The sequence below is a fragment of the Oncorhynchus gorbuscha genome, linkage group LG16, assembly GCF_021184085.1.
Source record: "Oncorhynchus gorbuscha isolate QuinsamMale2020 ecotype Even-year linkage group LG16, OgorEven_v1.0, whole genome shotgun sequence".
Taxonomy (NCBI): Eukaryota; Metazoa; Chordata; class Actinopteri; order Salmoniformes; family Salmonidae; genus Oncorhynchus; species Oncorhynchus gorbuscha.
Window position 1 is genome coordinate 66,730,322 of NC_060188.1, and position 26,004 is coordinate 66,756,325.

General features: G+C 42.2%; 2 protein-coding genes across 7 annotated transcripts; one reads left to right on the plus strand and one right to left on the minus strand.

The window, feature by feature from the left end:
- Nucleotides 1-19: 19 nt before the first annotated feature.
- LOC123999370 lies at nucleotides 20-9,864 on the minus strand. 4 transcript variants are annotated; one of them, XR_006832444.1, is made up of 3 exons: nucleotides 9,753-9,820; nucleotides 6,530-6,760; nucleotides 20-1,699 (listed from the first exon to the last, which is right to left on the minus strand). XR_006832444.1 is itself a non-coding variant. In XM_046305051.1 (3 exons), the coding sequence occupies exons 1-3, from the start codon at nucleotides 9,791-9,793 to the stop codon at nucleotides 633-635; spliced, it is 414 nt and encodes a 137-aa protein (XP_046161007.1). In that variant the 5' UTR covers nucleotides 9,794-9,864; the 3' UTR covers nucleotides 20-632. The 4 variants fall into 4 exon arrangements, 3 of the variants coding, with proteins under 3 accessions (XP_046161007.1, XP_046161005.1, XP_046161006.1); XM_046305051.1 differs by lacking the exon at nucleotides 6,530-6,760 and having other exon boundaries at nucleotides 20-829; nucleotides 1,524-1,699; nucleotides 9,753-9,864; XM_046305049.1 differs by lacking the exon at nucleotides 6,530-6,760 and having other exon boundaries at nucleotides 20-829; nucleotides 1,499-1,699; nucleotides 9,753-9,864.
- Nucleotides 9,405-26,004, plus strand: LOC123999368 (brain mitochondrial carrier protein 1-like). 3 transcript variants are annotated; one of them, XM_046305047.1, is made up of 9 exons: nucleotides 9,405-9,548; nucleotides 10,128-10,226; nucleotides 14,344-14,482; nucleotides 18,268-18,362; nucleotides 20,009-20,094; nucleotides 20,278-20,373; nucleotides 20,616-20,740; nucleotides 20,903-21,116; nucleotides 22,543-26,004. In XM_046305047.1, exons 2-9 carry the CDS (start codon nucleotides 10,163-10,165, stop codon nucleotides 22,582-22,584), a joined length of 861 nt encoding a protein of 286 aa, XP_046161003.1. In that variant the 5' UTR covers nucleotides 9,405-9,548; nucleotides 10,128-10,162; the 3' UTR covers nucleotides 22,585-26,004. The 3 variants fall into 3 exon arrangements, with proteins under 3 accessions (XP_046161003.1, XP_046161004.1, XP_046161002.1); XM_046305048.1 differs by having other exon boundaries at nucleotides 10,131-10,226; XM_046305046.1 differs by lacking the exon at nucleotides 9,405-9,548 and having other exon boundaries at nucleotides 9,994-10,226.

Genomic DNA, 26,004 nt, shown 5'->3' on the forward strand with positions numbered 1-26,004 from the left:
AATCAGGCCTTTATGGTAGTGGCCAGACGGAAGCCACTCCTCAGTAAAAGGCACATGACAGCCCGCTTGGAGTTTGCCAAAAGGCACCTAAAGACTGTCACACCATGAGAAATAAGATTATCTGGTCTGATGAAAACAAGATTGAACACTTTCACAAATTCGCTATATAACGCAAAACAAATTGCGAGAAAACCATCAGTACAGTTGAAAATGTGATGGAAACCCATTGAACTTGACATTGTTATTCGCTACATTCGAATTTAACTGCAAAAGTAGTTATCTGCACTACATCATCACGCACAGCTTCTTATCTGCAACAAGCAGCTCTGTCTGACATCCCTCACTAGCCTCTAACACGGCTATGTTCCTGTCCTTAACGGAGATGAGTGCCCCGATCTTCAGCCACACCTCCCTCTGCCAGCAGGCGTACACCAGAGGGTTGATGAGGGGGTTGGACAGCCCCAGCAGCTACAGGTCGTTCTCCAGCACCTTGTACAACTCACAGCCCTCACACAGCACCTGCACCACACACACCACAAACGGCACCAGCAAATGGTGAAACAGACCACCAGCAGAGCCACAGTCCTCAGAGCCTTGGCGTGGCCCCAGTAGTGGCTGCGCTGTGGAAGCCTTTAGCTGGCCTGACGGATCTGTATCTGGTGGCCGCAGGCAATCTTCAGGATGTCCAGGTAGAAGTAGTTGAAGACAGAGAGGATGGGGAAGAAGCCAGTACAGAACACCACAATGAAGCCCCGAGGACGGATGACAGAGAAGAAGGTGCAAAGGCTGCTGCTGTCGAAGTTTCTCTGCTGTAGCTGCCGCGCCATGCCTGCAGAGCAGAATAACAAACATACTATATAATACTGTATTTAGATTATTAGTGTAAAAATATATCATGTTCCTTATCCAGTTGATCAAGAATTCACAAATTGAGTCTGTTCATCCCCTGAATTGAAATGAAACCCTGTTGTTAGGGACATCAAGGTATCTGGCATGGCCAGGTTGATAACGAAGCTCCAGCTCTGACTGCCCTTCCTGCACATTAGCTGAAACAGAGCAGCAGCTACCAGCTGGTTGGTTGAGATAATGAGGAGACAGGCCACACTCAGGATCCATCCCATAATTTCTGGTGTCATTGAGGTGCAGACAACAGGGGTTGGTATAGGTCTCACACCAGGCATCATGGCCGTGAGGTTGCCACCCGACTCTCCTATCCAGCATGTCTTATTGTAAGCTGCCATTGAGTCATATACAAGCTCTATGTCTTGTATATCTGTGAGATCCCCACCCCCTCAAAACAAATCAATTATATCCACCAACATCCACTCCTGCTGTGGTATATTGACATTTTAATCCAAAGACCCTTTTTCCTATTTGTATTGACTTCTGTAAATGTTTCTTGTTAATATCTTTCTCTGCCAAACTCCTTGTAAAACAATAATAAAAAGTGCTGTTAATTAAAAAGTGATGGAAAAAAGGTAGAACATTCAGAGGGTACTCATCCACTCCTGATGTGCCTTTACTCCTGTGAGGGCAAAGTATCTCCCCGCCTCTCTCGTCTGCAGCTGTGGTTCCTCTGCATCTGACTCTTGTCCAGCCTGCTATCTGGCTGTCATCCCAGTCACCTCGAAGAGTCCCTGGTGCAGACATTCGGGATGATGGGGCCATTTTCCACAAGGGTTCACCACCACCACCAAATCTGGGTTAATGACAGTAGTATGCAGTATAAACATAATCTGACAATACACTAAGATAGATCCGCTTTCGATGCCATCTGTATCTTCATCATAAAGTCATTAGTGTTTTTTAAAGCCCTGTTCATTGAATTCAATAAGTAGGGCAGTAAGGTAAGAGAGGAAGAGTTTTCTGTGGCGTGTCTCTTGGGAAGACCCATCTGTAGGCATATATGTGAGTCCTTTAGGAAACACACAGAAGAAACAAATCCAGATAGAGACACAGAAGAGAAAACAACCATCTACTCCCACTTACTAGAATCAACAAAGTGTATCTGCTCTCTTGGCTCCTCTAGTGTCTAAGGTGGGTCCTAGCAAAAATAATACACTGCTCAAAAAAATTAAGGGAACACTAAAATAACACATCCTAGATCTGAATGAATGAAATATTTTTATTAAATACTTTTTCTTTACATAGTTGAATGTGCTGACAACAAAACCACACAAAAATGATCAATGGAAATCAAATTGATCAACCCATGGAGGTCTGGATTTGGAGTCACACTCACAATTAAAGTGGAAAACCACACTACAGGCTGATCCAACTTTGATGTAATGTCCTTAAAACAAGTCAAAATGAGGCTCAGTAGTGTGTGTGGCCTCCACGTGCCTGTATGACCTCCCTACAACGCCTGTGCATGCTCCTGATGAGGTGGCGGATGGTTTCCTGAGGGATCTCCTCCCAGACCTGGGCTAAAGCATCCGCCAACTCCTGGACAGTCTGTGGTGCAACGTGGCGTTGGTGGATGGAGTGAGACATGATGTCCCAGATGTGCTCAATTGGATTTAGGTCTGGGGAACGGGCGGGCCAGTCCATAGCATCAATGCCTTCCTCTTGCAGGAACTGCTGACACACTCCAGCCACATGAGGTCTAGCATTGTCTTGCATTAGGAGGAACCCAGGGGCAACCACACCAGCATATGGTCTCACAAGGGGTCTGAGGTTCTCATCTCGGTACCTAATGGCAGTCAGGCTACCTCTGGCGAGCACATGGAGGGCTGTGCGGCCCCCCAAAGAAATGCCACCCCACACCATGACTGACCCATCGCCAAACCGGTCATGCTGGAGGATGTTGCAGGCAGCAGAACGTTCTCCACGGCGTCTCCAGAATGTCAAACGTGCTCAGTGTGAACCTGCTTTCATCTGTGAAGAGCACAGGGCGCCAGTGGCGAATTTGCCAATCTTGGTGTTCTCTGGCAAATGCCAAACGTCCTGCACAGTGTTGGGCTGTAAGCACAACCCCCACCTGTGGACGTCGGGCCCTCATACCACCCTCATGGAGTCTGTTTCTGACCGTTTGAGCAGACACATGCACATTTGTGGCCTGCTGGAGGTCATTTTGCAGGGCTCTGGCAGTGCTCCTCCTGCTTTGCACAAAGGCGGGGGTAGCGGTTCTGCTGCTGGGTTGTTGCCCTCCTACAGCCTCCTCATCTCCTGATGTACTGGCCTGTCTCCTGGTAGCTCCTCCATGCTCTGGACACTACGCTGACAGACACAGCAAACCTTCTTGCCACAGCTCGCATTGATGTGCCATCCTGGATGAGCTGCACTACCTGAGCCACTTGTGTGGGTTGTAGTCTCATGCTACCACTAGAGTGAAAGCAACGCCAGCATTCAAAAGTGACCAAAACATCAGCCAGGAAGCATAAGAACTGAGAAGTGGTCTGTGGTTATCACCTGCAGAACCACTCCTTTATTGGGGGGGGGGGGGGGGGGGTCTTGCTAATTGCCTAATTCCCACCTGTTTTCTATTCCATTTGCACAACAGCATGTGAAATGTATTGTCAATCAGTGTTGCTTCCTAAGTGGACAGTGTGATTTCACAGAAGTGTGATTGACTTGGAGTTACATTGTGTTGTTTAAGTGTTCCCTTTATTTTTTTGAGCAGTGTATTATAGAAGGAATTTTCATCTTGAGAAGCCCCTTCATCTTGGCACACAACACTGCACAATCACAGTGCTGTACAAAATGTGCTGTGACTAACCACTGTACCTATTGGACGTTATGGCTAAGGGTTTTATGTATGTATTTACACAGCTCTAAACAAACAGAGGCAAAATACATGATAGGGAGAGAATGAGAGACAGGGAGAGAGAGTTTATATTTGCCAGACAGGATGACACGAATCTCTGTTATCAGTCAACTACTTCCGTTTTACATATGGGAAACATTTCATTGGGTGACATAAGCCTGCACAAATGACTACCCGACTTCCTCATAAGAGTATGCATTTACAGTTGAAGTCGGAGGTTTACATACACTTAGGTTGGAGTCATTAAAACTCGTTTTTCAACCACTCCACAAATTTCTTGTTAATAAACTATAGTTTTGGCACGTTGGTTAGAACATCTACTTTGTGCATGACACAAGTCATTTTTCCAACAATTGTTTACAGACAGATTATTTCACCTAAAATTCACTGTATCACAATTCCAGTGGGTCAGAAGTTTACATACACCAAGTTGACTGTACCTTTAAACAGCTTGGAAAATTCCAGAAAATGATGTCATGGCTTTAGAGGCTTCGGATAGGCTAATTGACATCATTTGAGTCAATTGGAGGTGTACCTGTGGATGTATTTCAAGGCATACCTTCACACTCAGTGCCTCTGCTTGATATCATGGGAAAATCAAAAGAAATCAGCCAAGACCTCACAAAAAAATGGTAGACCTTCAATAGTCTGGTTCATCCTTGGGAGCAATTTCCAAAAGCCTGATGGTGCCACATTCATCTATACAAACAATAGTACGCAAGTATAAACACCATGGGATCACGCAGCCATCATACCGCTCAGGAAGGAGATGCCTTCTGTTTCCTAGAGATGAATGTACTTTGGTGCGAAAAGTGCAACTCAATGCTAGAACAACAGCGAAGGACCTTGTGAAGATGCTGGAGGAAACCGGTACAACAGCATATATTCACAGTAAAACAAGCCGCTCAGCAAGGAAGAAGCCACTGCTCTCTAACCGCCATAAAAAAACAGACTACGGTTTGCAACTGCACATGGGGACAAATATTGTACATTTTGGAGAAACGTTCTCTGGTCTGATGAAAAACAAATAGAACTGTTTGGCCATAATGACCATCATTATGTTTGGAGGCCAAAGAACACCATCCCAACCGTGGAGCACGAGGGTGGCAGCATCATGTTGTGGGGGTGCATTGCTACAGGAGGGACTGGTGTACTTCACAAAATAGATGGCATCATGAGGCTGGAAAATGATGTGGATATATCGAAGCAACATCTCAAGACTTCAGTCAGAAAGTTAAAGCTTGGTCTCAAATGAGACTTTCAAATGGACAATGACCCCATGCATACTTCCAAAGTTGTGGCAAAATGGCTTAAGGACAAGAAAGTCAAGGTATTGGAGTGGCCATCATAAAGCCCTGACCTCAATCCTATGGAAAATTTGTGGGCAGAACTGAAAAAGTGTTTGCGAGCAAGGAGGCCTACAAACCTGACTCAATTACACAAGCTCTGTCAGGAGGAATTGTCCAAGATTCACCCAACTTATTGTGGGAAGCTTGTGGAAGGCTACCTGAAACGTTTGACCCAAGTTAAACAGTTTAAGAGGCAACGCTACCAAATACTAATTGAGTGTATGTAAACGTCTGACCCAATGGGAATGTGATGAAAGAAATAAAAGCTGAAATAAATCTATTTCTACTATTATTCTGACATTTCACATTCTTAAAAAATAAAGTGGTGATCCTAACTTACCTAAGACAGGGAATTTTTACTCTGATTAAATGTCAGGAATTGTGAAAAACTGAGTTTAAATATATTTGGCAAAGGTGTATGTAAACTTCCGACTTCAACTGTACATGTCTTCTCTCTCTTTCTGTAACTATTTCTCAACTCCCTCCTCTCACACCTTCAGCCACAACAACCCAACCAGGTCAGTCTAAACAGTATCAGGTTCACATCAAGTACACAGTGATCTTTCATGTAGAGCAAAGATCCTCCTTTTACCACAGAGGGTAAAAAAAACTCTGGCTCCCACAGAGATACAATGTGGGAATGTTATTAATCCCTACTAGACCTTTCAGTGCCATTCAAAACTTCTGTTGGTCAACAGTAATTGTGCCCACTGCCCCTGTACCAGTAGGCATTCTCACCCTGTATACTGCTAGCACTACCCAGCCCTCACCTACGGATTCTCAACCCCACCATGCCATGTTATTCTTTGAATAGACTACAGTACCCCCTGTCTTGGGCTTGAACTCAGAAGTTGAGAATCGTTTGGACTGTGAATTAAAGATGTCTTTAAAGAGACGGCTGCTGTCCATGTTGTTGGGCTGTGTCTACTGCGTGGCTTCGCTCTTCTGCTTCAACCCCAACAACTGTCTCCATTAGCACCCAGTGAGTATGTGTGTGTACAGGTATGAGTGAGTGTGTGTGTGTACAGGTGTGAGTGAGTGTGTATTTCAGTGGTTTGCCCGAGTGTTTGTATTTGTGTGATGGGCAAAAATGTCTTAGTCATGAATCATGGTGTGTGTTAATAATGTCTTATCTGTTCATCTGTTGGTAATTTGCAACAATCTGAGGTAGTGACATGTCCTCTGTTTTATGTGTGTGTTTTTTTTACATGTGTGTGTTGGCATGTTTCCTCGCTTGATAGAGAATGAAATACACAGTATAACAATACAGGATGTAAAAACAAGATTGCTAACAAGATTGTAAAGGGTAATAAATAAAGTATTCATAAAGTAATTAACAAAGTAATAATGAAGTAATCTTTGCTTGAATATAAATATATATATATTTAATACAGTATGTTAAACAGAACCTTACCTTGAACAGTTTGCTGTGTTTGGCACCACTCACTGATCATGTCTTTTGTGCTCTTTTGACAAACCATTTTAGGAATCTCATGACAGTTGTCCAGCAGCTGTACCAACGAGTCACGAGGCTTGTGCGAACCACTTTGTGATCTTGTGGAGCTCGTTAACACTCATCATCCTCAAGACTGAGTCACTCTACTGCCCTACCCTTTCCATCCAATGGAGATGACCTGCAGAGCACCTGCCACAGACAGAGCAAGAGGACAAATAGTGCTCTCGCAGTCGTGTATTGTTTTTTTTGGAACACCTGAACATTCTTAGAGATCCCTCTTACCATTGCAGTTCACTGTAATAGTATTTTTTTTGTTATTGATTCAGATTTAGTTGAGATCCTACTGGGCTTGTTGTGTGAGATGTGAATGAGGTGGTGGACGCACGAGATTTGGTTGGGGGGCCCCCCACCTTGCGGGCAAAACATTTTAGTGGTCCCCCTCTTGACAGCAGAGAGAAAAAAAAAGTATATTTTAAAGTTAAGTTACTGCAATACTACACATTTTGCATGGGCCGGAGAGAACATTTTGCAATTTTATAATTCATTTCATGGAATTCTACTTATTTTGCAGAGATAAAAATGTGCAGTTTTAAAGACAATTTCCTGCAATTCTACACATTTGGCCATGACTCATGCCATGTTAATATAATATGATTTCTGAGTGGGAGTGACTAATACAATCAATGGGGGCCCACTGGCATTCAGGGTCCCTGGGCATGTGCCCTGCGTGTCTGGTTGGTAATTCGTCCATGATTACTACAAGTTTCGATTGCTGGTTACCAGCAATGTTGGTTACCAATCCCAAAAATGGTTGACATGAGTTACTGTCAGTGACTGACATGACAAGAGAAAACTGTGATGTACAACCAAATATTCTACTATTCTAACTCTCTGCCTGTCTGAGTTTGTTTGTGTGGTTTGGGGGCCCCTAGTGGCCGCTTATGTCTCTTAGTGGCTAGGGGTGGCCCTGGACGCAAACATACTTGTAGGTCTATTATGTTTTCAGGTTTCACCTGTGATTCTGTGGCTCAGGCTGTTCCCTTTTATATGCTTGACTGGTCTTTCCGTTATAGAACTTGAATTTTAGCACCATTGTTTGCACAGGAGGCAACACATTTGTAATACATGGATGGGATACAATGAGCTGGCCATTGACACTGTGGATTTTATTTTGGCAGCTTTCCGTAGGCATAACGATGTAGGGTGTGGTTGTGTAACAGTATTGCTTCCGTCCCTCGCCTTAACCTGGGCCCGAACCAGGGACCCTCTGCACACATCAACAACAGCCACCCACGAAGCATCGTGCCACAAATCCCGCGGCCCTTGCAGAGGGGAACAACTACTTCAGGTCTCAGAGCGAGTGACATCACCGATTGAAACACTATTAGAGCGCACCACTGCTGACTAGCTAGCCGTTTCACATCGGTTACACTCACCCCCCTTTTGACCTCCTCCTTTTCCGCAGCAATCAGTGATGCGGGTCACGGCACCAATGTAACAGTATAACTTTCATCCGTCCTTCGTCCCGGGGTCGAACCAGGGACCCTCTGCACACAATCAACAGTCACCCACGAAGCAACGTTACCCATCGCGCCACAAAAGCCGCAGCTCTTGCAGAGCAAGGGGAACAACTACTTCAGGTCTCAGAGCGAGTGATGTCACCGATTGAAACGCTATTAGCGTGCACCACCATTAACTGGCTAGCCATTTCACATTGGTTACAGTTGCTCTTGCCTTGAGGGGAGACGCCACAGAACTGACCGATTTAAGTAGCTGGTAAATTTGTTGTGCACACAGAATGCCATTCACAGAGAGCATTTTTTTTTGCAGAGTATGAATGAGTATGAACATACCTTTGCCATGTATTAAGTATTATGAGCATGCTTTTGCATAGCTGAAGAAATGCAGTACATGTTAGAATTTGTTTAAGTGCATGAGCTTTGTGTTAGTGGCAGAAATGTCCTGCATTGTAATGCGAGTGCTGGAAAAGCCAATTACAGGATCATTCAAAGATGTCATTCATTTCATGCCCTCTTCTGGAAAACGGAGCAGTTATTTCTACATGATGGTCAATAAATGAATGCTTTCAGTGAGCTTCAAAGCTACCACTGGACATGGAAAAGATGTCCTGCTGGAATTGATGTGATTGAGTTTTGTTAAATCTGCTCCATGAATGCATATAGTGCAGTATGTGCTGTCTTCATGAAATAATACTGGGCTTTTACCTTGTGCAAATTATGGGAAGATGGGGAGTATTGAACAACATGTAGTTCAACTTTGCATTAGCTTGGTGGTAGTTTAAATACATTCAAATCTAGGTAGTGTTTTCAGTAGTTAATGACTTTTTTGCCGTGTAGCGGTGTAGCTAACTACTGAAACTACAGACTAAAATTAAATTTAAAAAAGGTGAATTAGGCAAGAATTTTCTTTTTTGTAGTAACTTTAGTTAAGTAAACTATATTTTCTGAGTATCTTCCCCAACATTGAAGATAATATGTTAAATACATTTGTACCATTTGATTGATCTAAATGTTATAACAGTTTAGTCTTTTGTCATTCATGCTGTAGGCCTATCAAAACTGATATAATACACTTTACATTTGTTTTCATAAATGTTTGCCAGTATATTTTTTTATATGACTATACCTTTAACTCACAACATAAGTCTGGTGTAATAGACAGCCATATGACGTAATATATTTACTACATGATAAATGTATATGTAGGCCTAGGGAAATTGTAACAAAGGCAAACTACATAAGAAAAGGGCGTTGCATCATTTATCGCGTACCCTTCCAAATGGTTCCGGAAACTTCCGGTGCCCTCTGTTCCTCTTTCGGCACAAATCCACTAGAAATGGAAAGCTACGTAGCCGGATAACTTTTGTGTTGTTTTATTTATTGAATAAACCCACTTGATGTCGAAGATATGGAATCCAAAATAAAATAGCAGTGCACAACTTGTATTAACATTACTGGTAGGTGTCATTATGTGGTGTTGCAGTTTGTAGCGGGTTTCGTAACTTATTTCTAGAACTGTTGGCTTTAGCTAACAATCTACAGTAACTATAGTAGCAAGCTGGTTGTCGCTAACATGCGGACCTGGCGGCCAACGCGGGTTCTGCTAAATGAACGATTATTCCTTTGATTTGATTGACATTTCAGATAGGACTGGGACTCACCTCTGTATTTTAAAAGTTGAGCTGGTAGTATCAGATAACATTACATTGTATCATCTTGTGGTGAAAATATGAATGACATTGCTGTCACTCGCGTTATCCTACACACAGTGATGTGGGCGGGGAATGAAACAACCAAAACCAATTGAAATCCTTTAAATGTTGATTGACTTAAATGGCAGCCAACAGAAATTCTCAATGTTCGAGATGGCTAATTTCACGACTCTTTGAGAGAGGCGTTCCTTTCCGGTGCAATATTCTGTGATGCTGATTGTATGAGCACTCGGGGAGTAATCAAATCAGGTAGCACAATGTTACATGATGTACGATTACAACAATTTCTTTATTTGTATTTCGGCGGCCTGCTGTTGTTTTTAGCAGGGCTCCATCACGTAGAAGCGGCCACCACCGAAATGACCAACCTGAACTGGAAACCGTTCATCTACGGAGGGATGGCCTCTATTGTCGCAGAATTCGGTAAGTGATGCACCAAACCATTTCACACTAATCTAATTTATTTGAGTCATGCATTCATTTTATTATTATTATAGTCACACACATTTAAGACGTATGTTTATATCCATCACATTGAGAAGCACTGCGAGATTTGCATCAGCCTCTCTTCTTGAGTGATGGCGAAGGCCCTAAATGATGGATGCTGCATCAAATGATTAATGATGCTACTCCATTGGAGTAGATCTACAGTGATGCAATTGTGTGCAACCCCAATCAATTATATATTTACTTAGATAAACCAACTTAATTGATACTGCTCCTTAGAAAAAAAGCTAAACAATGCAACACACCTATTTGCTGAAAGCATTCATGTTGGTTTTAATTACAATCAATGCATTGTTACTCCACCTCATTGTATTGAGAAAATATACCCTGTGATGGTAAACCCTGTGATGGTAAACCCTGTGAAAGTAATCACCTCTTCCTCTTTACTTCAGTATCATGTCCCCTAATCTTTTGAAGGGGCTTGACAATTATGTCATTAAATTAATTGTGTGAATTTTCGTTTCTATATACACACACTGAGTGTACAAAACATTAGGAATACCTTCCTAGTATTGAGTTGCACCCCTTTTGCCCTCAGAGTAGCCTAATTTAGTCTGGCAATGGACTCTACAAGTTGTCGAAAGCGTTCCACAGGGATACTGGCCCATGTTGACTCCAATGCTTTCCACGGTTGTGTCAAGTTGGCTGGATGTCCTTTGGGTGGTGGACCATTCTTGACACACACAGGAAACTGTTGAGCGTAAAAAACCCAGCAACGTTCTTGACACACTCAAATAGTTGGGCACAATGCATTTAGTTTTTGGCAGGCGTTTAAAGCCAGAATGGAATGTTTGTTAGAAGGTGAGCCTGAGAACCAACTACCATATCCCATTCAAAGGCACTTAAATATTTTGTCTTGCCCATTCACCCTCTGAATGGCACACATACACAATCCATGTCTCAAGTCTTAAAAATTATTCTTTAACCTGTCTCCCCTTCGTGTGTGTGTGTACACACATGCATACAGTTCTAGTCAAAAGTTTGGACACACCTACTCATTCAAGGGTTTTCTTTTCTTTTTACTATTTTCTACATTGTAGAATAATAGTGAAGACATCAAAACTATGAAATAACACATGGAATCATGTAGTAACCACAAAAGTGTTAAACAAATCAAAATATATTTTAGATTATTCAAAGTAGACACCCTTTGCATTGATGACAGCTTTGTACACTCTTGGCATTCTCTCAACCAGCTTCATGAGGTAGTCACATGGAATGCTTTTCCAACAGTCTTGAAGGAGTTCCCACATATGCTGAGCAATTGTTGGCTGCTTTTCCTAAACTCTGTGGTCCAACTCATCCCAAACCATCTCAATCGGGTTGAGGTTGGGTGATTGTGGAGGCCAGGTCATCTGATGCAGCATTCCCATCACTCTCATTCTTGTTTAAATAGCCCTCACACAGCCTGGAGGTGTGTTGGGTCATTGTCCTGTTGATAAACAAATGATAGTCCCACTAAGCCCAAACCAGATGGGATGGCGTATCGCTGCAAAATGCTGTGGTAGCCATGCTGGTTAAGTGTGCCTTGAATTCTAAATAAATCACTGACAATGTCACCAGCAAAGCACCCCCACATCATCACACCTCCTTGTCCATGCTTCACGGTGGGAACCACACATGTGGAGATCATCCGTTCACCTACTCTGCTTCTCACAAAGACAGTGGTTGTAACCAAAAACTCAAATTTGGACTCATCAGACCAAAGGACAGATTTCCACCTGTCTAATGTCCATTGCTTGTGTTTCTTTGCCCAAACAAGTCTCTTCTTATTATTGATGTCCTTTAGTAGTGGTTTCACTGCAGAAATTTGACCATGAAGGCCTGATTCATGCAGTCTCCTCTGAACAGTTGATGTTGAGACGTGTCTGTTACTTGAACTCTGTGAAACATTTATTTGGGCTGCATTTTCTGAGGCTGGTAACTCTAATGAACTTATTCTCTGCAGCAGAGGTAACTCTGGGTCTTCCTTTCCTGTAGCTGTCCTCATGAGAGCCAGTTTCATCATTTTCCGCCTTGACTGACCTTCATGTCTTAAATTAATGATGGACTGTCGTTTCTCTTTGCTTATTTGAGCTGTTCTTGTCATAATATGGACTTGTTCTTTTACCAAATAGGACTATCTTCTGTACACCACCCCTACCTTGTCACAACACAACTGATTGGCTCAAACGCATTAAGAAGGAAAGAAATTCCACAAATTAACTTTTAACAAGGCACACCTGTTAATTGAAATGCATTCCAGGTGACTACATCATGATGCTGGTTGAGAGAATGTCAAGAGTGTTTAAAGCTGTCATCAAGGCAAAGGGTGGCTTCTTTGAATAATCTTTGTTTAAAACATTTTGGTTACTACATGATTCCATATGTGTTATTCCATAGTTTTGATATCTTCGCTATTTTTCTACAATGTAGAGAATAGTAAAAAATAAAGAGAAACCAGTGGATTAGTAGGTATGGCCAGACTTTGAGATGAGATGTTTCTACAACTTAATTGGAGTCATCCTGTGGTAAATTCAATTCATTTGGAAAGGCACATCTGTCTATATAAGGTCCCACAGTTGACAATGCATGTCAGAGCAAAAACCAAGCCATGAGGTCAAGGAATTGTCCATAGACATCCGTGGCAGGATTGTGTTGAGGCACAGATCTGGGGAAGGGTACCAAAAAATGTCTGCAGCATTGAAGGTCCCCAAGAACACAGTGTCCTCCATCATTCTTAAATGTAAGACATTTGGAACCACCAAGACTCTTCCTAGAGCTGGCCGCCCCACCAAACTGAGCAACCTTGGTCAGGGAGGTGACCAAGAACCCGATGGTCACTCTGACAGAGCTCCAGTGTTCCTCTGCGGAGATGGGAGAACTTTCCAGAAGGACAAACCATCTCTGCAGCACTCCACTAATCAGGCATTTATGGTAGAGTGGCCAGACGGATACCACTCCTCAGTAAAAGACGCATGGCCAGACAGTTTGGAGTTTGCCAAAAGGCACCTAAATGACTCTGACCTTAAGAAACAAGATTCTCTGGTCTGATGAAACTGAGGTTGAACTCTTTGGTCTGGAGGAAACCAGGCATCATCCCTATGGTGAAGCGAGTTGGCAGCATCATGCTGCGGGGATGTTTTTCAGAGGCAGGGACTGGGAGACTAGTCAGGATTGAGGCAAAGATGTACAGAGAGATCCTTGATGAAAACCTGCTCCAGAGAGCTCAACAGCTCAGACTGGGGGGAGGTTCACCTTCCAACAGGACAACGACCCTAAGCACACAGCCAAGTCAACACAGGAGTGGCTTTGATACAAGTTTCTGAATGTTCTTGAATGGCCCAGCCAGAGCCCAGACTTGAGCCCGATTGAACATCTCTGGAGCGACCAAATACAGGTGTGCCAAGCTTGTAGTGTCATACCCAAGAATACTCGATGCTGTAATCACTGCCAACGTTGCTTCAACAAAGTACTGAGTAAAGGGTTCTGAATACTTACGTAAATGTAATATTTCCTTTTTTTTGCAAACATTTCTAAGAACTAGTTTTTACTTTGTTATTAATGGGTATTGTGTGTAGGTTGAGGGGGGGGGAAATATAATTGATTCTATTTTAGAATGATTTTTGAAATTTGATAAAATGTGGGAAAAGTCAAGTGGTCTGAATACACTGTATATTGTATTTGTGATTTTTGGCCATTGAATACCATTCAAAAAGTGTACAAAAGTATATTTAAAAAAAAGCAAGGCTACTTCCTGGAAAACTTGCATAGCATATTATTAGCTGACCTAATGCTGCATTCCCGTGCTAGTCGGAACTAGGAAATTCAGGAATGTCCAACTTGCTAACTGGTTGTAATTATACACGTGCCGTGTTTTAAAGAATCAGCAAGTTGTACATTTCTGAGTTTTCTAATTCCGACTAGAATGTGAACGTGGCATTAGTTATTGAGGGGTCACTGTGTGTCATCTGAACTTTCTTCATTGATATACTACCTGTAATCTCTAAACGAGACAATGTTGTCTGATGTTGTCTGTTGTTCTCCCCCCTAGGTACATTCCCCATAGACCTGACTAAGACGCGGCTGCAGGTGCAGGGCCAGTCCCAGTACATGGAGGTGCGCTACCGGGGCATGTTCCACGCCCTGTTCAAGATCGGCAAGGAGGAGGGCATCAAGGCACTGTACTCTGGGTGAGCAAAAATAATATGGTTTACACTATAGAAAATAAAATATTACATTTTACCTTTATTTAACTAGGCAAATCAGTTAAGAACAAATTCTTATTTTCAATGATGACCTTGTGGGTTAATTGCCTTGTTCAGGGTCTGAACAACAGATTTTTACCTTGTCAGCTCAGGGATTGGATCTTGCAACCTTCAGGTTACTAGTCCAACGCTCTAACCACTAGGCTACCTGCCGACCCACACGTTATGGTGTGCTAAGTTGGAACATACAGTGCCTTGCGAAAGTATTCGGCCCCCTTGAACTTTGCGACCTTTTGCCACATTTCAGGCTTCAAACATAAAGATATAAAACTCTATTTTTTTTGTGAAGAATCAACAACAAGTGGGACACAATCATGAAGTGGAACGACATTTTATTGGATATTTCAAACTTTAACAAATCAAAAACTGAAAAATTGGGCGTTCAAAATTATTCAGCCCCCTTAAGTTATTATTATATTATTATATATTAAGTTAATACTTTGTAGCGCCACCTTTTGCTGCGATTACAGCTGTAAGTCGCTTGGGGTATGTCTATCAGTTTTGCACATCGAGAGACTGAAATTTTTTCCCATTCCTCCTTGCAAAACAGCTCGAGCTCAGTGAGGTTGGATGGAGAGCATTTGTGAACAGCAGTTTTCAGTTCTTTCAACAGATTCTCGATTGGATTCAGGTCTGGACTTTGACGTGGCCATTCTAACACCTGGATATGTTTATTTTTGAACCATTTCATTGTAGATTTTGCTTTATGTTTTGGATCATTGTCTTGTTGGAAGACAAATCTCCGTCCCAGTCTCAGGTCTTTTGCAGACTCCATCAGGTTTTCTTCCAGAATGGTCCTGTATTTGGCTCCATCCATCTTCCCATCAATTTTAACCATCTTCCCTGTCCCTGCTAAAGAAAAGCAGGCCCAAACCATGATGCTGCCACCACCATGTTTGACAGTGGGGATAGGGTGTTCAGGGTGATGAGCTGTGTTGCTTTTACGCCAAACATAAAGTTTTGCATTGTTGCCAAAAAGTTCAATTTTGATTTCATCTGACCAGAGCACCTTCTTCCACATGTTTGGTGTGTCTCCCAGGTGGCTTGTGGCAAACTTTAAACAACACTTTTTATGGATATCTTCATGAAATGGCTTTCTTCTTGCCACTCTTCCATAAAGGCCAGATTTGTGCAATATACGACTGATTGTTGTCCTATGGACAGAGTCTCCCACCTCAGCTGTAGATCTCTGCAGTTCATCCAGAGTGATCATGGGCCTATTGGCTGCATCTCTGATCAGTCTTCTCCTTGTATGAGCTGGAAGTTTAGAGGGACGGCCAGGTCTTGGTAGATTTGCAGTGGTCTGATACTCCTTCCATTTCAATATTATCGCTTGCACAGTGCTCCTTGGGATGTTTAAAGCTTGGGAAATCTTTTTGTATCCAAATCCGGCTTTAAACTTCTTCACAACAGTATCTTGGACCTGCCTGGTGTGTTCCTTGTTCTTCATGATGCTCTCTGCGCTTTTAACGGACCTCTGAGACTATCACAGTGCAGGTGCATTTATACGGAGACTTGATTACACACAGGTGGATTGTATTTATCATCATTAGTCATTTAGGTCAACATTGGATCATTCAGAGATCCTCACTGAACTTCTGGAGAGAGTTTGCTGCACTGAATATGTAAAGGGGCTGAATAATTTTGCATGCCCAATTTTTCAGTTTTTGATTTGTTAAAAAAGTTTGAAATATCCAATAAATGTCATTCCACTTCATGATTGTGTCCCACTTGTTGTTGATTCTTCACAAAAAAATAGTTTTATATCTTTGTTTGAAGCCTGAAATGTGGCAAAAGGTCGCAAAGTTCAATGGGGCCAAATACTTTCGCAAGGCACTGTATATACCTGTTTGGATTGGATGGGCAGGGATTGACATTAAGGCTTGCCCTATTGCCCAAGGCGAGTGAGTCTGCTCTGGTTGCACCTTTGGGCAGGTGATTCCCCCCCCCCCCCCCCCCTCCTGATAACAACCAAAATACCAGTATTCCAGTAGGCTAGTCTTACTGGTTCCACCCCTGTCTGTAGGTAATAATAGCTACTTTACATTTTCTGGCAAGTAAATATGCCTGACTTGCCCAATGAGGGAATGCCTTTCTGACCTTAATGTCTATCCCTGGAAGGGTACAACTTGTTTTGCGTCATGTGTAACTGTTGGGAAATGGCTAGCTAGTTAGCGATGCACGCTAGTAGTGTTTCAATCAGTGACATCACTCGCTATAAAACCTTTAAGTAGTTGTTCCCTTGCAAGCGATATGTAATGATTCTTCAAGGGTGACTGTTGTCGATGTGTGCTGAGGGTCCCTGGTTCAAGCCCAGATTGGTGCGAGGAGAGGGACGGAAGCAATACTGGTACACATGCTAGATTTATTTTGTGTGTAATGGCCACAACTTAGATCAGATGACTGCCTGGTGCGTATGAATATGAAAACACCATGAACACTGCATAGCAAAAATTCTAAGTGGTTATTGTATTCCAGATGCCTGCTATCATGGCTAGGAGGAGGACATAAAGGGCTGTCATGCCATGTTTACAATATACTTTTGTGTTGTAGATGATCATGTTAAATGCTATGCAATACAGAACCATATGTTCATGCTGTTTGCACAGTGTAATGCAACCTCATGCTGGATTTGTGGCAGTCAGTCTAAATGTAGTCCTAGGCCCTACTTGGTACTGTATGCAGAATTGTAGTAATCTTCTGCAGTTTATCAGAATTGATCATGTCAATGCCGGTGACTAGAGAGATTTTTGCAAATGTCTCAGTGCATTGTTCCCTTCAGTGAATTGGCAAACGTTTTTACAAACTAAACAAAATATGTGATCCATACATGGTATTCACACATTACAGGACTACTGTAGGGAGGTAATAAACTGTCAGGTCAGCTTAAGCTCCTGGCCTGAGTATGTCAACATCCAGGACACAATGTCCAGGTCTGAGTTCTTAGAAGAGGCTTAGGTCAGGGACTAACACAATAGAAAACAACATCTTAGCTCAAAGGTGCATTGGAGAAGCAACAACTGAAGAACTGAACAACGGTACAAGTGACCCCTACGCTGCGCATTGTACTTGCAAATTCAACATTTTTGTTTTTGAAAAGTCATGCTTTGACAAAGATCTATGTGGCCAAGTGGGTGAACTTGTCAGTAAATGTTTAATTTGTAAGTATACACAGTGTCCAAGACTCTCTCAGTTCTACAATTTTAGAACATGGAATCAAACACTATTTTTCTTCTTAGAACACAGTTAGATCATTATCATGTAAACCACTATCCACTAATCAAAATAAACTCTACTAGAACCTTCTCTCATTCTCAAGGATAATATCAACATTTGACCTCTGAGCTACTGACATGGAATCTAGTCTTGTTTGTGAGAGGGTGACCTTTGAAAGTGGGCAGTATCTTTAGCACAACCTAGGGGCGAAGTGCTCTTCTTGGCTGTGGTTTTTATCAGGGAACTAATTTTGAAATCCAGTACCTGTTAGGTCATTCTGCTCTCAGGGAGTCTAGAACTAGTGTGATGACAACAATTGTCAATAGTGTGCAACCTAAACAAGAGTTGATTTAGGGAACTGAGCTCCACAGGCAGAATACGTCTTGACAGTCCTGATGGAAAGGTAATGTGAAAATTAGGCAGAGTGCCTCTTCACTTGTTCATAGAAGTGACATTCCCTGATATTACTTTTGTCTTTCTCTTTTTCCATGCAGCATCTCCCCAGCTCTCCTGAGGCAAGCCTCCTATGGGACCATCAAGATTGGGACATACAACACACTGAAGAGGTTATTTGTGACCCATCCGGAAGGTGGGTTTCAATGACTCTGTCCCCACTGCTTTCTATCTCACATCATATTCTCTTTGTTTGCTCCACCCATATAGCTTTTGATCTAATACTGAACTCCCAGCCAAATTCATGTTAGGGACTGACATTCCAAATACTCATACCAGGACAGGAAAGTGACCCCTTTACGTGTGTGTGTGTGTGTGTGTGTGGGGGGGGGGGAGAGAAGCTGGCCAGCCTGAAAGGGTAGAGGGGACAGCAGTCAGCACTTGATTTTACTTCACCATATACTGTTAATTTTCACACACAAAGAAACAACAGGGATTTAAATAAAGCCTGTAATCTTGAAATAGACCATTGTGCTGATTCTTCTGAAGATCAGTGTTTTGTTTCTAGGCCTTCCAATAGTGTTGACAGGGCGCTATCTCATACCCTCATCAGCAAACATAACCGCTGGGGAAAACCTTTCAAATACCTGTCTAGACAACCTGCATTGACACAGATGGAGAAGGCCTAACTGCGGTCACTAATGCCCAATCTAAACAGATGACTGGGAGCCTCCATGACAAGAGGGAACACATCTCCTCCGCTGTCTATCAATAGGTTTGCATTACATTAACCAGCGTCAGCATGTATCCCCATATCACAGGAATCACTTTCCACTGAGAGACTATTTGTAATTACTGTACAAACAATGACAATATCATTTGAACCACTAGAGAAATTAGAGAAACGGACCAAACAAAGTCTGACAGGGGTTCACCTAGTTAGTATAGGGGTTGACTGATTTTTTCTGCGATAATACGGATTGGGGTTAGTAGGGAGTGGTGACTGGGTTTTATTTGTGATTGTGTGTGTTGTAAACAGAAGACCTCTCTGCTGTTGTGCTTCTTCACTCTGCATGCCTCACTCTGCCAGGATGTGCCACTGTGTTTTGAATGCTTATTTTGATACAGGCTGTGGTTTGCCTGGTGTGGTGGTGGTTGGGCGGGGAATCCAGTGCCCGTTCTCCTGCCATAGTGAACGGTGCCAGGACCACACTAACTATTGGTCACATTGATCAAGGTTTCACTGTAACTATTGTTCTTAACTTGATCCGTTATTTTTTTCCTGCGCCTGTGTCACACCTACGTCCACTGTAGATTTGTTTTGTTTGCCGGTGACTAATAATCTCTTGTCCTAACCCCAACTGTCATAACTTCTAGTAAATAAATGAAGGTCCCCATTCCATTTCAAACCTCGTACTGTAAGAGAGACAGGGTGCAGTCTCACTCTGTCCCATTACGGTAGTGTATCAATAATACAGTAGTGGTATGTTGTGAAATGGTGACAAATCCAAATTGCAGATAGATGTAGTTGGTAGTCATTTTTGACTTATGATAATGAATAGGATAATGGCTCTCTGTTTTTCTTTATGTACATGTAGGCTTTCTAATTCTCATGATTCTCTGTCTGGAGTTGAATTACTGCATGTTTGCGTTGATCTTTTAGATTGTATGTTCACCTTGAAATAATAGATCATTTGCAAATCTTCTTGCTCAGAATTATAGCCTCTTGTTATTACGTGGAACATACTTCTGTCTTTCTAGCATTTCTCTCTATTTGTGTGTGTGTGTGTGTGCGTGTGTTATGTGGAGGAGTAACGGGCTGTCCTGTGTTTGCCCTGACAGATGAGACCATGGTGATCAATGTGTTCTGTGGAGTGGTGTCTGGAGTCTTGTCCTCCTCTCTGGCCAACCCCACTGATGTCGTCAAGGTAAAAAAAAAACGTATTTTAAAGAAGATCTGGATACTGGATATTGCAGATAGAAATGTCATGAATAGAACTGATGTGATTCCTTTTTGTGTCCGAGGCATGTTTGTTCTATAATAGATTTCTGTCTGAACGTTCCACACCATTCTGGCCTGCTGAACGCAAGCCCTGATGTTCTGTCTTCAGATCCGTATGCAGGCACAGGGCAGTCTGTTACAAGGCAGTATGATGTCCAACTTCATTAGCATCTACCAGACAGAGGGAACCCGTGGCCTGTGGAGGGTGAGTGGTCCTCTCTCTGTCACAACCTGGCTCTGATCTGTCCTAAACTACCCCCATGTAATGTGTGGTTGGGACAGCAGTAGTAGGTGAAGTATATAGGCATACTGTTGTTAGGATTTCATTTTTGTGGTCTTTGTTGTTGTGTAAGATGGTGATCAGTGAGAGAGCTGTTTGTTTTAGGCCATCTGAAGACCGTTGAGTGACTGCTACACTCAGATTATTTACATTATTTTCATCCTCAGGGTGTCATCCCTACAGCTCAGCGGGCAGCCATCGTAGTGGGAGTGGAGCTTCCTGTCTATGACATCACTAAGAAGCACCTCATCAAGTCTGGCACCATGGGAGACACCATACTCACACACTTTATGTGAGTTTAGACATCAATATTGGATAATACTATTTGTTTTTCCATATGTACCGACATGCTCTCTTTAAAAAGGTTTTATATTGAGTGTGCATATTACACATTAGTGAGTGAGCATATTACACCTGAACCTCTGGCTTCTCCCACTTCTGTCTCTTCCTGCAGTTCCAGTTTTATGTGTGGCCTGGCGGGGGCGCTAGCCTCCAACCCAGTGGACGTAGTGCGGACACGTATGATGAACCAGCGAGTGCTGTCAGGGAACCCCATGTATAAAGGCACGCTGGACGGAGTAATGCAGACATGGAAGAACGAGGGATTCTTTGCCCTCTACAAGGGCTTCTGGCCCAACTGGCTGCGGCTGGGGCCATGGAACATCATTGTATCCTTTCCATCAGTGGAATCAAAGTTCAAACCCACTGTGTTGCCAGCACTATGATCCAAATCACTGAACCATTCGAACACCTCTTATTCACTCCCTGCATTTACATATCGATTTCTGTTATGTCAGTTCAGTTTTACTTCAGGTCATATTGAGTATTTTAAACTGGTTCGAGCCCTGAATTCTAATTGGCTGACAGTCGTGGTATATCAGACGGTATACCACGGGTATGACAAAACATTTTATTTTTACTGCTCTAATTACATTAGTAACCAGTTCATAATAGCGATAAGGCACCTCGGGGGTTTGTGGTATATGGCTAATATACCACGGCTAAGGGCTGTGTCCAGGCACTCCGTGACTCATCGCGCATAAGATCAGCCCTTAGCCGTGGTATATTGGCCATATACCACACCTCCTTGTGTCTTGTTGTTTAATTATAGGCATTGTAGAGCTCCATTCCTAGCAGTAGAAGGTGCCAAATACATGCACTGAAGCACAATATGCAAGGACAGAACATTGTTATATACTGAACTAAAATATTAACACATGCAAAAATGAACGGTTTTACTGAGTTAGAGTTCATATAAGGAAATCGGTCAATTGAAGAAATTCATTAGGCCCTAATATATGATATCACGACTGGGCAGGGGCGCAGCCATGGTGGGCACAGGCCGACCCAGTGGGGAGCCAGGCCCAGCCAATCAGAACAAGTTTTATCCCACAAAAGGGCTTTATTACAGACAGAATACTCCTCAGTTTCATCAGCTATCTGGGTGGCTGGGCTCAGATGATCCTGCAGGAGAAGAAGCCAGATGTGGAAGGTCCTGGGCTTGCATGGTTACACGTCTGCCGTTGTGAGGCCAGTTGGACGTACTGCCAAATTCTCTAAAATTATGCTGGAATGCGGCTTATGGTAGATAAATGAATATCTGGCGACATCTCTGGTGGACATTCCTGCAGTCAGCATGCCAACTACATGCTCTTTCAACATCTGTGGCATTGTTGTGACACAACTGCACATTTTACAGTGGCCTTTTGTCCCCAGCACAATGTGCACCTGTGTAATGATCATGCTGTTTAATCAGCTTCTTGATATGACACACCTGTCAGGTGGCTGGATTATCTTGGCAAAGGAGAAATGCGCACAAACTGGGATGTAAACACATTTCTGCACAAAGTTTGGGAGAGAAGCTTTTTGTGCAAATTGACAATTTCTGGGATCTTTTATTTCAGCTCATGTATAATGTGATAAACACATTTTTGTTCAGTATATTTACAGTGATATTGAATAATACCAAATGTTAATTTTATTCAGTAAAGTCTTAAATGTATTATGATTATTTTTGTGTGGGCAGAGATAATGTCAAGACTATATATACTTCAAGGCTGCCGTCATCTGTTGTCCTTAACCAGAGCTATTTAGTTCTTCATCACGTTCGAGCAGCTGAAGAAACTCAACTTGTAGTTGGAACAGGAAGTGGACACTCCGTCGGATTAGATACAGGGATGGGCAACTCCAGTCCTCAGAGGCCGGAGTGTTGTCCCACTTCTTCCCCATCCCTAGAAAACACCACTGATTAAGGCCAGGCACCATACATACCCTATTGGCCAGGCACCATACATACCCTAAAGTAATCTTAATCATATAACAATCAACTTTTCCTAGTTGAATGTAGACAAAGTTTTGTATAAATGTTTGAAATATTAAGATATGCAAATGAGGTAATACATATACATATTTGCATACCATACAAATTCATTTTTTATAGATGTTGGATGAATTCTGCCTAGACATTTGTTTCAGTTTAAGACACTCCAGGACCGGACTTGTCCAGAGCAGATTCTGGATAAACTTTTTATCTTTAAAATACTAAAGACTTGTAGAATAAAACATTTTAAAAAATGTTATCTAGAATTTTAAAAAGTTACATCAACAATTCCCCCTGGGCAAGTCTGGAGAATGTATCTAAGGATAACTACACACAATTCAAAAGCAGATGCTTCTGAAGCTGAGAAAAACAAGTTGGCGGTGTGGTGCCTGGCCTTAAACTGAAGATCATTATTAGTTGATTATTGGAGTCCAGTGTGTTAGCTTGGGCTAAAGTGTGACAACAATCAGGCCCCCGAGGACTGGAGTTGCCCATTACTGGTCTATAGTGTGTTGGAGAGCGGGAAACCCCACAACACCCCAGCCCACGTGTCAAACTCATTCCATGGAGGGCCGAGTGTCCAGGTTTTCGCTTCTCCCTTGTACTTGATTGATGAATTAAGGTCACTAATTAGTAAAGAACTCCTCACACCTGGTTGTCTAGGTCTTATTTGAAAGGAAAAAACAAAAACCACTAGGCCAGAGTTATTCAACTCTTACTCTACGAGCCTGCTGGTATCTACCTGATAATTAATTGCACACACCTGGTATCTCAGGTCTAATTCAGTCCCTGATTAGAGGGGAACTATGAAAAATGCAGTGGAACTGGCTTTGAGGTCTAGAGTTGAGTTTGAAAACACTAGGCCCTGCATGGAATGAGTTTGACGCCTCAAGCCCTTCGTCCTTGTTACATTCACAATCCCTCCCTCTGTCACACAATCTATATGTCTGTGCATGCTCATCTAAGTGTTTTTTTAGTTTTATTTTAACTTTTAATAATATTGATAGTATACAAAAACAAAGTTATTAGTTATTATGTTTTTTTAAAACACTTCTTCATACCCCTCAACCACCCTTGAGGCCTCTCCTGGCAGCTAAACATTAGGTTGTAGCTGAGGACGGAAACCTGTTTGGGCCAATAGGTATTAGATAGGTACGTTGCCTGCCAGCTTGCTACCTTCTTAGTGAGGAGGAGGACTATCCTGGGAGGAATGGGAACTGGAGATCTACTTGAGCTTATTTAGAGAGATGTGGAATGGGCCTCTGATTGTGTCTGTCCTAGTTTTTAACCGCATCTCTGCTCTGCATGGGACATGCAGGAAAAAGACAAAGGTTTTGTGTAATTTCAGCCAGAAAGTAGTGCTCACGAGCCAAAACTGTTTCTGAAAATTGTGCACAGTTGTGTACGTCAACTATTTTGTACATGTTCCGTCCTGAAATTTAAAAAAAAAAATCTTCCTACAATTCGTATGATCTGTTACGTATTCCAATTCGTACAATATGTTAAAAATGTAAAGATCTGGTTCAATCTCTTTAAATGTTTAGAATTGTAGGTTTGCCTGTCTGATCTGACATTTGAATAATCTATTCACTGTTTTGGGCAACACTAGCTAGCAGAGGATGCATGATGGGTTAACCGGGTTTTTATTGTCAAATAATTTATTCTCAATGACTTACCTTTTTAATAAAAGGTTACAATAGATTCTGTTTACTCTGTTAGAGGAACTCAGGACAAAGCTGAGCCTGTATCTGTATGGCCAATAAGATGGGATTGGGGACTCTTGTCATTACTTGAATGCAGTCTGTTGTTGAGCCAAAGCCACTAGTTGTTCCCCGAAGAGTGACTGCTTTCTGTGCATGTCACTACAAAAAAAAAAAAAAAAACCTGATAAGTTGTTGGCGCACGCACAAATTCTACTGTAAAAAACATGTCACTTTTTGTCAGAAGGTAGTAGAACTATTGAAAGGTTTTAGATTATGTTATTTTCCTTTGCCCTCTCCAAGTCCCCTGAGCTCTGTGTGAAACAGAGTTCTGTTTTTTCTTGCCCGGAACAGGCATTGCAGTGGAAGCAATTAAGACATTTCTTGGACCTGCCTGGTTGCCATGGTGATTCCCATAAAAGTACATTATGTACAGAGAGACACACATTTGAAGGCGGATACACCATATTGTGACAGGCATGTCTAGCTTGTACATAAAGCTACTTCAGAGTACTTGCTTTTTGTTTCTATTTTGAGGTTTGTGTAAAGCCCTGAATAGAAATGGCCTGTAGTACTAGGATATGGGGGTTGTAGTGCCAAAGTGTGCATGTACTGTACTGCACCGCTGTTGTAAAGCTCTGTCCCTGAACAGGTCTTAACTGCACTGTTACATACTTACTCAAGCCTTACACTTTACTTTCATAATAATGTTTCAAATTTCTATGATGCCTCTGTCTGTGCCTCTGCCTCATGTCCCATGGTCATGTTGAGTTGTGTTTTTATTAGAATGACAAGTTTTGTTGTAGCATTTCCAGATAATGTATATGGATGTTAGTTCTGAGAGATGTGGGTGTTATGTACTGTGTAATTAATTGAAACCAACGTCCTGTTTTCTTTAGGTTTGATTTTTACAGATCATGCTTACGGGCGGCAGATGGCCTAGCGTTTAAAGTGTTCGGTCAGTGACCGAAAGGTTGCTAGTTCAAAGCCCTGAGCCAACAAGTTGAAAAATGTGTCTGTGCCCTTGAGCAAGGAACTTAGCCCTAATTGCTCCATGATCGCCGTTGATAATGGCAGACCCTGGCCGTGAATCCACTCTCCATGGGTGTCTGAGGGGGAGTTGGGAGATGGAAAACAAAAACAAAAAAAACAATCACAAATGCGTATGAATACAAACTTGTACATGTGTGAAATAGGACAATTATAAGCATTCATTTGTTGTTTCAGCAGTCATGTTTTAATAAGCCGTCCTTCCAGCTTTTTCAGCTTTATCATGATGATGTGTCTTTATTATCATGATGTAATACTTTTTTCCCACAGAGAATATTGTGTGGGTTTCTTTCCTTTTAAACACATCCATTGTTTGTGTGGAAGAGACTATTATATTGGCTAATATATTTAGTCAGATTTATTGAAACATATGAATGAATAACTTATCTTTTTATTGGATGGAATTTCATTCCAAAGCTTTATCTATCTTTTAAATAACCTCATGTTTTCCCATATGAACTTAACAAAGAACACTTTCTTGAAGTA

Excerpts from the sequence above, each read along its gene's own strand:
- LOC123999370 (XM_046305049.1), bottom strand. The coding sequence starts at position 9,793 with ATGTTATCTGATACTACCAGCTCAACTTTTAAAATACAGAG. Across the intron at positions 1,700-9,752 it reads TCAACTTTTAAAATACAGAG|ATTTGGTGGTGGTGGTGAAC; the intron begins GTGAGTCCCAGT and ends TCATTAACCCAG. Across the intron at positions 830-1,498 it reads GGCACATCAGGAGTGGATGA|GCATGGCGCGGCAGCTACAG; the intron begins GTACCCTCTGAA and ends TCTGCTCTGCAG.
- LOC123999368 (XM_046305046.1), top strand. The coding sequence starts at position 10,025 with ATGAGCACTCGGGGAGTAATCAAATCAGGTAGCACAATGTTACATGAT. Across the intron at positions 10,227-14,343 it reads CTCTATTGTCGCAGAATTCG|GTACATTCCCCATAGACCTG; the intron begins GTAAGTGATGCA and ends TCTCCCCCCTAG. Across the intron at positions 14,483-18,267 it reads ATCAAGGCACTGTACTCTGG|CATCTCCCCAGCTCTCCTGA; the intron begins GTGAGCAAAAAT and ends TTTTCCATGCAG.